At 41.1% G+C, this 16465-nt stretch overlaps 1 protein-coding gene across 5 annotated transcripts; it reads right to left on the minus strand.

The window, feature by feature from the left end:
* Positions 1–83: 83 nt before the first annotated feature.
* Positions 84–16462, minus strand: rfx1b (regulatory factor X, 1b (influences HLA class II expression)). 5 transcript variants are annotated; one of them, XM_023275286.3, is made up of 18 exons: positions 16310–16462; positions 14745–15120; positions 11625–11722; positions 11019–11111; positions 7836–7909; positions 7374–7674; positions 7109–7290; positions 6897–7016; positions 6300–6355; positions 5774–5892; positions 4492–4595; positions 4208–4359; positions 2633–2730; positions 1770–1919; positions 1450–1661; positions 1188–1341; positions 983–1028; positions 84–901 (listed from the first exon to the last, which is right to left on the minus strand). In XM_023275286.3, the coding sequence occupies exons 2-18, from the start codon at positions 15091–15093 to the stop codon at positions 735–737; spliced, it is 2475 nt and encodes an 824-aa protein (XP_023131054.2). In that variant the 5' UTR covers positions 15094–15120; positions 16310–16462; the 3' UTR covers positions 84–734. The 5 variants fall into 5 exon arrangements, with proteins under 5 accessions (XP_023131054.2, XP_023131053.2, XP_023131052.2 ...); XM_023275285.3 differs by having other exon boundaries at positions 84–898; positions 6237–6355; XM_023275284.3 differs by having other exon boundaries at positions 6237–6355; positions 11019–11108; positions 16310–16461.
* Positions 16463–16465: the final 3 nt, after the last annotated feature.

Consider the following 16465-nt stretch of genomic DNA (forward strand, 5'->3'; position numbering starts at 1 on the left):
CAAACTGGACAGAATTATCACGAGGCCAGACTCACCATATTTTCTTTTTAGCTAGTAAAAGTTCATGACAACAGCAAGACTACTTCACAGGACCTTCATTTATTAATCCACTGATACAGACTATATAGAATAGAGGCTTGTTCAGGATAGAAATCTCTCAAAGGCACAAAGTATCAATTGGTTGGCCAAATTAATAAGAAATTACGTCACAAAAAAGTAAAATATGGCATCCACAAATAGCTGTCAGTCAACATCCAACAAAATTCATGGTGCAGTATCATTCCAGATGCTACTCTTAAAGAAATGTATACTTCAGACATCAAAGTCCAGCTCCCCTGCATAGTCATTGCGTTAAAGGCAATGCAAGTGACTTTTTTTTTCTTTTCATCTCTCCACAGCAAACAGGTCAGTGGTTAAGGCGTGGCAGGAGGGACTCAAGAATGCACTACACACACACACACACACACACACACACACATATATATATGCTGGACAGGAGTGGCCACTGAATAGACAGGGAAGGCACAGGGAACAAGGGAAATGATCAGGTGAAGGCAAAGAGGAAAAGAATGGCAGCACACAAGTACAAATACAAAATTAGCAAAGGGCTCTCCCACTTTCTCACAACAGACATACAATAGAAACCAGAAGGATACTGCGGTGACAGGATGGGATGACATGAAAAAAAGCAAATGTGTGTTGTTTGGTGTTGTGTTAAGCATACACATGATCAGCTAAGGTGGTGTGCTGAGAGTGTGCAGATTTAAGTTTGTCCTGGGCTGCTTGGCAGGCGGCTCCATTGCCTCCTTCTCCTCATCGACTGTGTTCAGAGAGCTGGACTGCAGCACCAGATCTCCACTCTCCTCCTCGCTCTCCTCTTCCTCGTCCTCCTCCTCTTCTTCTGATGAGGAAAGACATGACAATTAGTACTCTGATAACAGGCTGGAGACACTAAATGTGAAGAGAGCCATGCTGCACTTACCTTTCTCCAGGTCTGGAGAGATTCGGCTCTTCACGCTGCTGGCAAACTGCAGTTTTGACAGGACATTTATAAGCATAAAATCAATCAATGATTCAGCCGTTACACTTCGAATGCACAGAGGTATCGAGGCCTCATTTAAAATATACCTGAGTAAAAAAATAAAAGACTCAAATCATTAATATATACTGTGTATACAGGCACATACTTCTCCCATTACTGCAATAGGCGTCTCTCCTTTAGCCTGGGCCACCCTGTGCTCTATCAGGTAATACATATATTCGTCATACAACAAGCGGATCAGATGAAAGGAGCCAAAACTTGCAGCACTGCGAAGAGTCAGGTCCCGGATTACCATCGAACTGGTGAGAAAGTTGAGAAGATTTAGAAAATGTATCTTGAACTTGACACTACTTGGTTTGTTTTGTGTGGCATCTTTATCAATCACTTGTATTCTCTTTTCCTCTCACCTGTAGAAGGACCAGTTGAGCAGGAAGACCTTGGCAGCCTTTGGCAGGGCCGCAGGGTTGTGCTCGTAGGGCTTTAGAACCTGGGAGACAACACCATCCAGCCAGGTAGCCCACTGTTCCAGAGAGTTTTGCTGCTGCAGAGTCGCTTTGAAGTCTTGCTCCAGCCTCTGGACCACACGGTCTTCACACTGACACACCCAGGATGCCTGCTCCTGAAGGGGACACAAAGGTGGACAGAGTCAGGGTTCTGCTCTAGTTCACCTAAAACAATGTACAGTAACACAGAAGGGCTGCACACACAAACAGTCATAGGACCAGACCTGTACGTTAGTGAAATCAACCCGATTGAGGTCAGAGAGCATCTGGTTGATCTGAGCGGAGTTCTGGAGGACGGCACGGGCAGCCTGGGCCAAGTGGTTCAGACTGGTGTAGCGGCGTAGTGTCTGGGAGAAGGATCCTATGCACACCACCTGAAATAAAGAGTGAGGTAAAGGAACACAAGGAGCCTTAATAAGCTGCTACATGTCAGAAGGAGGCACAATGAGGACAGTGAACGCTGCAATGAAATGTAGTTTTGTTTTCCAAACACAAGAGGACACGTGTAAATGCACACCAACGTAATATATGTTACAGAGCAACTCATTCTTCAAGTAAATCCTTAGCTTGTCTCTCCACTTTCATTAAATGAAATGGGATTAGATGTTGCCAGTGCCAGCTGAAAACGTCCTCAGAGGATGTGAGGTGAAAGAAGACTTAAGTTGGAGCAACCTTGTGTGTCTTAGCTGTAAAACCAATCCTTGTTTGAAGGCATTAACACCATAAACCACCTTCCTGCGTTATGGGACAGAGAAGACAGTGACAGCCCATCACTCTAGTCACATTCGGGGGTGGTGACAGACACACGGTTATAAGGCAGATGAATCTTTCAAACATTTTTTTTCTTATTCTGAATTTGTATCACTGAATCTCATTCCAAGGCTTCAGCCACCTTGCAACCCTGCAGAATACTTTACAGAGAAGGGATGGATGGAAATCTCATGCCAAGTGGGAACTGATTCTAGACATCTTCTGGACAGGTAAGAGAAATTGCTGACGTCTGCTCATTCAGGTATGAAATAAAAGGATCTACATTAAACCCTGGGTGCAGAGCTCAGTCTTGATATGTGAGTGATCTATAACATACCTTTATGCGAACCATCTCCTCTGGGATGTTCATCATGGCACCAGTCAACCAATTCTCCAGACTTTTGGCAAAGTTACGGATGGCCTGAGTTAAGGCACCTGATAGTGGTGATGTAAGAGGGACAAATACATCATTTAAAAGGATGTAATAGAGCGCAAACGCCGTGTACTTGCTGTCATTTTAATGAAGAAGAGTGACGTTCCCCAACTCTTAACATTAATGCTGTAAATCTTTATAAAAACATGATAATTTTAGAGGTTAGAAGTGTAGTCTTTTTGTATACCAACATTACATAAAGTTTTGTGCTTACTTAATTGTCTTAATTAATTCAAACCTTTAACTTAACCATTGTAAAATATAGAATATATTAAGTTACGAAGGCCTCTTACAATATAGCAAATTCAATATAAGAAAATTAACGTTGTATGCATACAAATAAGAAACTCGAGAAGGGTAACAGTAAAATATTAAAATATTATTTGACTAAAAATAGTCAAATTAAAAAAAAGAATAATTGAAGCATTTAAATTGATTAATCAACTTAACCGAAGAATGCCTTAAGTTAAAGTGAGAGGAAATTAAATATCAGCGTTGCCCTGTGGATAAAAATGACTCATGGTCTATATTGTTCTGCAGGGTATTCCAGGTAGCAGGTGCACAGTCAATAAAACTGGATTTTTCAAGCTCAGGAAAAACAATCGGCCCTATAAATAAAGCCCTTTGATTGCCTCAATGAACAGTGTAGTTGTTTATTTGTAAGGGACCATGCACAAAAGCATTAATCTCATAGAGGTAGAGATGTGTTGTACCAGATTTAACTGCTAGCTCATTTCCATCTGCAAGTTCCTTCCAAATACAAACCTGTGCAGAAAACAGCTCATCAATCGGCAACTTATTGCTGCCACCTATATTTAAACACAGCTTAGATATCATTCGGGGTGACTGTGATTTAATGCGAGCAGTCTTTCACTTGTCTCTCTACTCCTTGTTGAGACACTGTTAACTTGTGGTTTAACTGTGTGTAGAGCTGATTTAGTTTTAAAGCAGTATGACTGGCACTAGACTGAATTTAGTTTGTGCTGTGCTGTTTCTGTTTGTGACAACTATAAGCCTGTACCAACAATGTGAACTTACACTGTGGTACTGAGGTACTAAAACTGCCTGGAAACTGGGCCAGGCTTTTTCCCCCCACTAATTACACACACATTTGGTTTAGGGGTTCTTGATGCCACTCTTTCACTTTGAGTAAGGCATAGAACTGTGTTCAGTTATTTTTCTAAGTTAGTATGACTAGTCCATGTGAAGCTTCATTTTATTTTGTTACTTTCATTGATTTAGCAACACCCACCAACACTCTTATTACTTGCAGATTTGGTCCTTTGTTGATTACATAACAAACCAATAAATAGCGTTGCTAAACATTTCACATCTGGTTTCTATGTTGCTTCTCTCTTCCTTGTTTTGGCAAATCATCATTGCACTTTCATGCTTTATATTGTAACATCCACTTCAGAATATAGTACAAGTGCAGAAATGCAACTGCAATAAATCTCATGACACGCCAAACTAACTTACTAGGGATGGGTCTCAGTACATCAGGGATGAGGATCTCCACCAGCGTCTGGTAGAGCAGGTTGTCGCACTCTCTCGTCCAGCGCAGCACTGGCTCAAACTTACACAGAACCACCAGGCACGATTTGGGCAGACGTTTCTCAGACTCATTGTGTCTGGTGGAGCATGTTGGGAAGTTGTGACAGAAGAGGCACAGTACTCGTCCTCACGTACATCAGTGGAAGATATATACATGCATATATCTATTATTAGCAATTGCATTGCTTGAGTGTGTTTTTGATACTTACAGGTTGAGTGATTCAGTATCATTACTCTGGCTGAACCTCCAGAAGGATTTCCACAATGTCTCCACAAGAGTGAACTGAAGGTTGACCATCACATCCAGAACAGCCTGTGTGGGTCGCAACCAACACCACGGAGGTGAGTTAACTTTAAATGACCTGACTGCATGATGGTTACACTGAAAACAATGCTTTGTTTTACTTCAAAATTAGTAAAAGGAGTTTAAATATTTTAGCATCTATGTGCTAAACTATAGTTTCTCTTCATGGCTGACATTTGATACCGACTTGCCAATGAAAAAAAAAAGATCATAACAAGAGGAAAGGCAATAGAAATAAGCATGCTAACATGAAGAGCTGAAAACATTATTTTCAGGATTCAGGGTTCCGACATATTTTCCATTCCATACTGTTCCAAACTTTAATTTCCACAGTACATTTTTTTAAAACCATGCTTGACATCTGAGTACATACAGCTATGTTTATAATGTAAAGATGTGGTTTTACCAATCATAGATTTGGACCATGTATGCTATTATGTTGCCAATTTATTGCCACAAGATTGTGGCTTTAGGTTCAATGCACAACTTTTTATTCAAACTGCAACAGCATCTCTTCTCAAAGGGGATCAGTGCAACTGATATTTGTAATTTTTTCCCTAAACACATTGAATAAATGCTATATTAATATACACCCATTTTTTTGTCTTTCCTATAAATAAGAACTAAAAATGAGTTGAAAAAACACAGATATATGGAGGTGTGGAGGTATATTTTCTTACATAGAGCAGATTTTCTGATATGTACTGTACATCACTGCATAACTCATAAATGTCCAGACAAGCACAATATGTGGTTATTTGTAAGGCTGTGTATATATACAATTCAAAGATAATGCTGCATTTTCTGGTTCCAGATTTGGTGCAGTTGTAAAGAACTTGGGGCAGAGCTGTTTTGCAGGCTGTGATATAAAGACAAATCACCAAGAGTGTATGACCAGTTTTTTTTGGGAAATTCTGATGGGCTTGCTCTGAGGGTTCAGGCATATGGGTTCTGTAAAGCGTCTTGAGAAAATGTGAACTTTAATTGGTGCTATATAAATAAAATTGAATTGAATTGATGTTATTTTAGAAAACAGAATTATGGCAATAGTCTGAACACACAAATATTTTTCATACTCCCGTTCCTTTTTTCCATACTTGTCCAGGCATGGAACACCACATTCCATAATTTTCCATACTGCGTAAGAACACTGAGCATATGTATCCTGTTTGCCCACAGTTGCCTACCTCACAGTGTTCTCTGTACAGAGTCTGAAAGGCCTTGAGGTGCTCTAAAAGGATCCCATCAGGAAGGGTTCGATCTTGTAGATCAATGTCCACAAAGTCTGGCAGTGCCCTTGATGCCTCTACACAAGACGCAACAGAGCAGAGAGGAAATATGTTGATTCATTCCACATGTCTGAACCAACCTTAATAAATAGTAAAGTGAACCCTACTGTGTACAGCTACAGTTTTGTCAGGTAATTATCAAGCCAGTGACTGACGACTGAAATAAACACTCACACAGAAGTTTGTTAGAGTCAGCCTAATAATTATTTATGTCACCAGCACAGAATCAAAACCACCAGTAAAGTAAGACCTAAGCAGAAAGCCTGTTTTTTTTTGTTTTTTTTACAAAAGTATTTGATTCTTTACATAAAACATAGAATAACAGACTATTCATTGCTATAAGAGCACAGGTGTTCCTCACCTAGGAACTGCTGATACTGTTGCACCTGAGCTGAAATGTCACTGAGTGCTGCTCCCTGCTGACCTGTCCCACCTGACGTCCCATTGGCGATCCCCTGTGTCTTCTGAAGTGGCTTTATCCTATTGGAGAGGGAAGGCATCATTCAAATAGAGAGCAGGACTCACAGGAAAGATCATTTATGTTGTAATCAAGAGCGCTTAAAACAGGCTGCAATAACTTTGGAAGCAAAGCAGCCTTTACATTTTGTTGTTTGAATGACACTACAGTGTGTCTGAGTGAAGGATCAACTGAGCATAGCCTTAGAGAGATGTATTAATATAACTAAAAGTGTGAGGATGCATTGTGGTCCATGCACAGATTTAAACAAATAAATAAATCATTAGGTGAAGCTTTGTAGGTGATGATACACAGTCATTTTGACCTACAAGATTATCCCCAGACAAGGGACGGGGAATTGACTACCTATGTGGAGCCTAATGGGGTGTTAATGTTGTGTTTTTGTGATCTTTAGTGTTTTTTTTCCCTCTTAAACCTGAATATTGTTCCCTGGATGTCAACATTTGGTTCCTCTTCTCATACAATAACATCACTTAATCGTGTATGTAGAAGATCACAAATCTCCATTAATAATTTCACAAAACCCAGTCTGTGTGTGAATACCTGTTTTTTTGTGAGAAAGGCTGCTGCCTCATCGCCATGTGCTGCTGTTCATCCATCAGTCTGAGCAGAGGGGAGCCGGATTTGATCCTCAAACCGTAGTAGTGGTACTTAGAGTTCCCTCTGAAACACACACAAGACAAAGTGGACCCTGACCCTGTGGACCCTGAGATTCTGGTCCAACACAGTCCATGTTCGTGCACGTGTGTTTGTACCTGGTTCCTAATCTCCGTGTACGTAGCCCCATGAAGACAGACCTGATGAGTTTGCCGAAGGATGCAGCATTAACAGGTTCTAGTTTCTGCTCCTGGCAGTGCAGCAGGTAGTGGTAGTAGAGGGTGCAGCGAGGTAAACTCACCCCCTCCGCCCCCTCGTAGTTATCACACAGCCACTGCACCTATAGGGAGGATGTACGTCACGCTGTTATATTTTCTGCAACTTCATGTCATAGATTGCTTCACCTTGAACTTGTGCACTCACAGTAGCCGGTGGAGCACGAGAGTTGGGGCTGGAGTAACTCTGTCCTCCTCCTCCTCCTCCACCTGCTGCTCCTCCCCCGCCTCCTCCTAAGATGTAGCCTCCCTGAATGACGTACCCCCCACCACCTGCAGCAGTTGCCCCACTACTGGCTCCTCCTGTTGCCACAGAAACGGGCTGTGAGGTCACAGATCCAGTGATGTCTGACTCAGAGCTGGGCGTGGCCTCATAGAAGGTGGAGGAGGAGGTTGGCGGTGTTTGAGAGTAGAGGGGCGAATCGGAGAACGGATAGCTGCTTGAGCGACTAGATGAGAAAAGATGCGTGCAGAGACACAGAAAAAAAATAAATACAGAATATGTGCAGTCATGTGAGTAGGAAAGTTGCAAGGAGTGTGTGATTGATTGTGTTTGTGTGTGAGCATAAATATGCAACCTGCTGTACGGTCTCGGTTCGTCACTACTTACATGGTGGACGTAGTGAAAGTTGCATCTCCTGCTCCGTCCACATACTGCACTTGACCAGAATACACATGTTCCACCTGGGCAAAAACAATAAGAGATTTAAATCTGCATTAATTGATTTTTTGGCCATGTGGGGGCAGTTCAACAAAATTTAAACACAATATTATTATATTACATATATATTACATATTATCATTTTATAATAGCTGTGATGGCGAACTTGCCTATTTGCACAACCAGCCGGCACAGCGAGTCCAATATTTACTTTGATTTCAGCTCAGTTTTTCTACTCATCAACTCGATAGTAAATATATCTGCCACTTTAGCTGTTCCTCTGGGTCCACAGCTAGTTATTTACTGCGTTAGTCAAGAGTCAAGAGTGGGTTATTAGAGCCTGTTTGCTGAAAACAGCTGCCTGCTGCTAGAAGCAACATGGATCATAGCAGTGCGAGCTGGCAGCTGTGAAAAAACCTTAAATGATCTGTCGCATGGAGTAGCACAGTTGATAGATATCTCTTAGTGGAAGTGACCCCTTTTGTATTACATTATTGCAAATTTTATGTTAACAAATTAATCAATTGCTAATATAAAATCTAGACTAGACAAATTTTAAAGTGCATATTGCAGGTTGCATTTTTTGCTAAATTTATACTTAAAGTTAATGCACAATTGTATATGTTTTATGAGACATGAAGGCAAAAATTCAGATGAAACAGTAGCCATTTTGAGCATTGCTCTTAAAAACTTTTCCCCCACGCAACGCATCATATTACATCACATAAGGGAGTCAGCTCTGCCAAAATGCACTGTGCAGTAGTAGGTGGTAATGATTCTGAGTGGCTGGTATTTGGAGGATTCTTATTGTTTTTGCCAAATACCTTGTACTGCATAATTTTTAATCATGGCAAGTGATAGTGTTTAGGTGATTTGCACAAGGTCCCGCCTGTTAGGCTACTGAGTACACACTTAGTACACCTAGCTACAGATCTAGTTTTGATGCCTGGGTTTTGTGCAGGTGTAGAGTCGAGACTTTATTGCTGAATCTGTGGCGAAAAATGTGGTCATGTGGCACTCATTTTAAATAGAAGGATTATGTTCCTAGAGATATAATGGCATACTAGATTGGATATTTAAGTTGGGATTGTACGAGACTAAGGGCTGCACAGTGGCTCGGTGGTTAGTGCTTGCAGCTAGAAGATCCCTGTTTCGTGTCCCAGCCTGGGATCTTTTTGCATGGAGTTTGCATGTTCTCCCTGTGCAATGTGGGTTTTCTCTGGGTTCACCGACTTCCTCCCACAGTCCAAAAACATGCAGAGGTTAAACTGTGATTCTGAATTTTCCGTAGGAGTGAATATGAGTGTGCTTGTTTGTCTCTATGTGTAGCCCTGTGATAGACTGGTGACCTGTCCAGGGTGTCCCCTGCCTCACCCTAAGTCATCTGGGATAGGCTCCAGTCCCTCTGCGACAACAGTGAGGATTAAGCAGTGTGTAGATAATGGATGGATGTACAAGACTGACATTTGGTGTAGTTAGCTTTTGATACTAGCGTCAGTGGAAGCAATGGCTACATATCTGCCACAGAGATTCAACTTGACAAAAATGTTAACTGTGCACTGTGATGCTTATTTTATGTTTGGAAACTTCAAAATTATCTCTCCCACCTGTCTCTCATTTCCTGTGGCAACATAAAATGTATTGTTGATTTATGCTGGACAAGGCAAATTATGCCTGATAACAGCTGATCCCTTTAGTTTCTGTTATTGGCAATTTTCAATACTCCATTGCTAAACTGATAAAAACTAGTTGTGTAATATCCTGATAAGCAACAGTAAACTTTACAGTAGAGGTAGACCGATATATCGGCCGGCCGATATTTTGGGCCGATATATGGACTTTTTTCAATATCGGCCATCGGCCGATATTTACAAATAAAAAGCCGATTTGTGATCAGGCACCCGTACGGGCAGCTGCCGTGACCGCTTTTCCCTTAGAAGGACCCCCGGCACTCAGAGAGCGGAGCATGAGCGGAGCGAGTGAGCCAGGCAACATCAAGCCTCGCTCCACACCTGCTTATTTGGTAAAAAAAAAAAAAAAAAAAAAACAGGTAAGAGATTTGTTTCTTGGTAAGAGAGAAAATGCAATTTTGATTTAGCCTTTAAAAGTCTTTACTGTGTGATCATCAAACTGTAAAAGTTAGCCGTTTTAGCGTCAGCCTCAGGCATACAAGCAAGTGAGAAAGTGAAAGTAAATCTGTGTGTGCGTGCGTGCGTGCGTGCGTGCGTGCGTGCGTGCGTGCGTGCGTGCGTGGGGTGCGCGCGTGCCTATGCCCAGAGCGAGGCTGCTGCACGTTCCTCATCCGCACACCCAGCGTCCGTATGTTTATATTATCTAATTATACTAGCAGCCCCCCCCCCCTTTAAAAATCGGCTTCTACAATCGGCTTTAGATATCGGCCATCAGCTGAAAATTTTTTTAAAAATCGATATTGGCATCGGCCTTTGAAAATCCCATATCGGTCGACCTCTACTATACAGCACTGTGATGTAACACATTAACTGTCAAAAGTCAGTCACTCAACATGACACATGCCCTGTTCTCCTACACCAAAAATACATTTCTTAAACCTGCCGTCTATTTTTCCTTTCTGTGACACCCAGCAGGGTCATAAAACTGTAGTCTGCAATATAAGTATAAATATAGATTTTGAACCTCTCAGTGTCAAATCTACTGTCAGGAAGCATATTTCTTACTGTTAAAATTTAACTTGCTTAGCTGCTCTCTCTTTCGAGGGAGGTATAAAACTCTGTCACAAAACCTACTCTAAATGTTATTGTTCTGCACATAAACAATAGACATATATTTTTTTAAAAATCTAATTTTTCTGTCTCATTTTTCTACTCATTAATTATCTGGGGTTGCCAACCTGCAAGTTGCTTGTTAAGCTTAGTGTCCACCAGACATCTAGCTTGCAACGGCAAAGGTATGTAGGTGTTCTGCTGCAAAACAAAGTGCTGTTCTGTACAACTTGGCAAAAGAGGTTTTTTTTTTTGACGAGCAGTCGAGCAGGCACAGTTTCTGAAAACTGTTTGACAGCTCGCTGTCATTGTTACACATAAATGCAGGTCAAATTGCTAACTTAGTTTAAAGGTGGGAGGCTGATAGTAAATGTTTTGTTAATCTGTTTACCTCTTGGTTAATATGCACAGACTGCAGGTTGTTGCTGTGGCCTGTCTGGATCCTCTTGGCTGCCTGCGACACCGCCTGCAACACTGATCTCTGCTGGTGATTAAAGCCACAGTGTCAGCTACAACCTCATCAGTGCTCAACCTAATGCTACGGTCATAGACAGAAGGTAGCCACTGGATTGTTTTTGTCTGGATATCAGTAGTTGCTATATAGTTTTTTTGAAACTGGGTACAACAAGCCTGCATTGGATCTGGCCAAGAACTAGAGGACAATATGCACACCCATACGGCTGTAACTTGTCAATCTTAGGTAACCACGCCCTAAACCACACCTTCCTTTATCATTTATTTTACACTAACTGACACCATAATTTACTAAATGAACATACTGTTGCATTGAAGGAGATTTGAAATTAGCCACTTCGACCATAAAGTCATTATAAAAATGTTTACTGAGGTAACAAAACAAGTGACAAGTAGGTTCATTTTCTCATTGACTTCTACACAAACAGCAACTAGAGAAGTTCCCCCTGGTGCCCATTAGAAGAATGGATGTTTAAGACACCTCTGCACTGGCTTTACTCTATGGACTGTATGCGCATCTTACCTGTGGTGCAGTTTGCACTGGTTGAACCACCTGAGTCGGGACACCGGGGGCAGGCGGGCTGGAGTCAGACAGACTGTCACTGGAGTGAACAGAGCCCTCTATGGATGACACAAGAGTTTTTACAGATCAACAAACAAATCTCCACTGAAAAGCCAGCAACCATCATTACAAGTACTCACGACACACTGCTTCCAAATTGTAATAACAGCCACCACAGAACATCTCACAACTAAGTTGCTTTTTTAGCTCTACTGAGAACAGACCGATGGTGAAGATGTGGAAGAAGAGAGTGTGTCTGTCCAACTCTCCTTTCTGTCCTTATATCTTCCATGCAGAAGGACAGCCTTGGACAGCTAATCTCCTCAGATGGAGAGAGAAATCCCACCATCTTGTAAACATGCAGATCGGATGAGAGCGGGGAAACGAGAGACACATGAGGGAAGACAATAAAGGATGGAGGGTGGGTGGAGGAGAGGGTAATATTCACCTTTTTGTAATGGTCAGGTGAGATAACATTGTAATTAAAGCACGTGTCCTGCTCCCACTGTGCTACATTTGCTTCAACTTAGGCTGACCCCTGTAAATATATCTGTAACTACACTTAAGTAAAGTCATAGCAGAGACGACACATTGCTGCATAACCCCCCACTTGATTTCATTTTGCATTATGATAACTGCTCTGTCTCTCCTCAGAGGTTTGTAAATTTTGGCTCTGATCACTAAAATTGATCATTTTTTATTGAAGCAACTTAAATTCCTTACATAAGACTATTCTAGAGCAATGAATATTTAATAAATTACTGATTACTAGAGGCTGACAGGCATTTTCCATTGGCAGCTGATTAAATATCTAACTAGTCATTTCTGTTTGGTGGCTGCTTTTATCGCGAAAGGTCATCAAATTTCTGGATCAGGAGGAAAAAAACTTCTAAGGCATCAGCCCAAACTAAACAACGAATGTGATGTTTATCAGCGTGAGGCATTTTGGTTCTTTAATTTGTTTAGTTTAACCAGGTTTATGCAATCCTGATAACTGAAGGTATGACTCACTATAATACACCCCACTTGAGAACTTGCATACATAACTGCTAATCATATGTTGCCAATAAGACAGAAAAATGTTTTTAAAATAAACAAACCCTGGTATAGTAACACAACAGACTGAATTACGGATTCAATTTAAGTTTGAAAATTTACCATTCTAACCTGTTCATAAAGATGTAAAACAGAAGTGACCAAACGCTGATGTGTATCAGGCAAGATTGTTCATTTAAAAGCATGTAAAATCAATTTCCTTTTTAAAAAAAAAAAAAAAAAAAAAAAAAAGCAGTCCATGCTGTAGATACTGTACAGAAGAATGCCAAACTTTAATAAGCTCAGTTATTTAGGGCACTTGCTCTATGACGAGGAGACAAGCCCCGGAACTGAGTCTCTCCCTCTGGGTGAGAGTGCACAGTGTTACCTGACACCAGCAGGCAAAAAGATCTACAAATAGATAGTCCTAAAATACACATATAGATAGGCACCAGTGTCGAGGGTCATGTCTCTCTAATTTCCTTTAAGTAACACCTTATTTTCAATTACCAATTTATTCATGTATGTCTAAACATTTGGTTAAATTAATGCAATATTAATTCATATCTGGAAAAGGTTCAACGCCTTGCAAAGGAATTGTAAAATTAAGACAAGCTGAAGTAATATGATTAGAAAACATCATTATGCCACAATCTCTCCATAACAGTAACAGCAGGAAAAGTCAAGTCACACTCCAAGTTCATCCACTTGGTTTGTCCACATGATTTATGCATCATACCAACCAGCCAGTCAAGTAAGCTGCATTGTTATGATTTTGGATGATTTTAAATCTTGATGGGGGTGAGATCTGTGCTGGTCTTTATCTTTACCATTTCAACAGGGACTATTCCAAAGAAAGACATCAGGTCACTGTAACCTGGGATGTAAGGACCATGACCAATCAACACTCAACCAACCAACTGCCATCATCATTAATTAATATAACACAAAAACAAAGACATTACTTCTTAGAAGTCCTACTGTTTGAATGTCGACCTAAGGTTTGGCACATTCAAGTATGAAACATTTTTCATTTATTTATTACTATACAATTAACTGACGATAGTTTTGATTATTAATTTGTGCTGATAGATTCATTGTTGAGTCTAAAAAATTGAATTAATAGGGTTGCGGCTTAATAACATTTTATTGAATCTACTTGAAGCTTCTATAAAATCTCATCAAGGCGCATTCATCATTGACAAGTAATTAAAGCTCAACATTATGACAAACCAAACTTTCAGTTTTGATCTATGATGAAGAAATGCCACAGTTTGTAGTGGTAGGTACTAAATTTGTCAAAATGAACATTAATGCAGCTAGCCTAATGATTTTAATTTTTACAAACTTGAAAATAGAATGAGCAGCAGGAAATATTGGCTTTTGCCAAAAATAACCAGGAGACATCCATTTTACTTGTTAGCATCTGAGCTTAACAAATCCCCAGCATAATGAACTCAACAGGAAAATGGCTTTTAGAACCCAAGCTCATAATGACTATAAATAAAATGCCTATGTAGGAATCCCAGAACCCAATATGATGCCGAAGATATTCCATTTGCAATGATATTAATTAGGAGGCAAAGATCTTTACACTTCAAACCTTTAAACTGGCAAATATGAAGAAGCTTCTTTAACAAAAGTTATTCTTTTTATAAAGTTCCAGACTAATTTTCAGATAGTCAATTACTGTTTCTGCACTATGTGATACCCCTTTTTATAACAGCTAGTCAAAAATATAAAAATGGTGGACCCTGAAACTAATGGCAAGAATCTGTGGCTATTTTTAAGAAATCTAGACAAACATTTATACACAACTCTCCTCTGTACTTCTCAGTAACTAGAGCTGCTCACTGTGTACTGGACAAATTGCCAGGATCCAGCCAACAGCATGGGAACGACTTGCGGGACAAATGAAAGCTTGCTCAGACAACATGCCATGTCATGTTCTCATGCTGCCGATGTGAGTTAGAAAGCATGTAATATGCATGTGTGTGCACAGTACGAGTTATGCAGGTATGTGTCAGTCATTCCTCAGCCTCTCACCTGTAACAGTCACTATGATGTACTGAGGCGAGCTGCTCTGACCATTGCTCTTCTGGATTGCAGAATGCTGTATATCAGGGGTTATGTAGTGCTGCGTGGGTGTCGTCAGAACCACTGCCTTGTGGCTCTGGGCCTGGGTGGGCGGCGCCTGAGAACAAAGTGCATCCTGTCCTGTTTTAGAGGCAGTGGCTGATTGGTTAGTGGACAAGATGGTTCCAGAGGTTGGTGGGATTTCGGACAGGAAGTGTGCAGTCTTTGCAGAGGAGGGTGTGGTGGCAGCAGGTGTTGCTATGGTTACTGTGTTGGCCTGCTGAGGCTGAAGGTCCTCCGAGTATCCAGAAGTTGCCATGGCAACCAATGATTTGAGGCACGAGCTCTGTGGATAAAAAAGGGATGACATGCAGTAATGAAAGTGCCACGGACATACAAAGAAACACACTTCGATGCTGTATTATCTCACCTATCTGTGTTTTTGGCAACACAGACCTAATGTGTGTCCTCGTGACTCTGTGTGTGTGTGTGTGTGTGTGTGTGTGTGTGTGTGTGTGTGTGTGTGTGTGTGTGTGTGTGTGTGTGTGTGTGTGTGTGTGTGTGGAACATAAACCAGAGGAGGAAGTAAGGCTTTTGTCTGAGACTAAGCAGTAGTCTAGAGTCTTTCCTGTTTGGCTGTGTATGAAACAAAGTGTGCTCTTAAGCATAATAAATGGTGCAATTCATTACATTTACAAAACAAGATTCATTGATCCCTGACCATCACATTCAAGTGAGTTAAAGCAATTAAAACTCAAGACTAAAAATAAGAAAACATGCAATCGGTGACAGGCCCAGACTGTATAATCTGGAACTAAACTGTAATCACTGGAGCCACTGTCTGTGAGAACTTAAAGCCAACCTACTAGACGATAAGCCACTCCTGTGTAAAACAACACGGCACACTAGACAAGCAGATGATCATCCGGCACACCGTGCTCATGGGAATGACGTGTCGGATTCAATGTCAGACCAAAAACTTTTTCAAAGTCACAAAAAGATTATGAAACGTGCTGCACTCGTGGCTTTGCCCTTAAGACTCATAAACGCGTTAGTTGGGCGAGTTTCGTGTGTGTTTTTGTGTCCAACGTTTTCAGTTAAGTCGCTTGAAAAGTGAGTAGAGAACGGGGAAAGTGATAGCTTCCCCTGTTAGCAGCTTACGTCGAGTTGTGTGACGTTACAGCGAGCTAGCCAGCCGTTAGCTCCTCATGTTGGATAGTCAATAAATCTACGAGCACGCCACCAATCACGTCTCGTAGTTTCGTGGTTATCGAAACCGCAAGAAACAACCTGAAACATTGTGACAAACGAGCTTTCAAAAAGTACGATTGGCGCTACAACACACCCGCCATCTTGTGCTCTTATCAAAGATCTGACATCGCCATAACAACGGTCTGCGTTTGGAAAGAGGCAACCACTTTCATCACCGATACGCTCGAGCAATTCCACGTTAACGCTCACGATAGTACGAACAGCCACACGTATATTTTTTACAGAAAATTACACGAAAATTCTGACACGTTTCACTTTTTCACCTTTGTTATTCCAGTACTGTCCTTTTTAGTCGTTAAAGTTTTTTCCCCCTTAGATTTAGGTTGTTGTTGTTGACTCCCGTTGCTTGGTTCTTGTCGCCAGGACTACCGTGACTATGGCGCCTAGCCCTTCACCGGGGCAACTGTTGCTACCCTCTG

Source organism: Amphiprion ocellaris, chromosome 4 (genome assembly GCF_022539595.1).
Source record: "Amphiprion ocellaris isolate individual 3 ecotype Okinawa chromosome 4, ASM2253959v1, whole genome shotgun sequence".
Classification (NCBI taxonomy): domain Eukaryota; kingdom Metazoa; phylum Chordata; class Actinopteri; family Pomacentridae; genus Amphiprion; species Amphiprion ocellaris.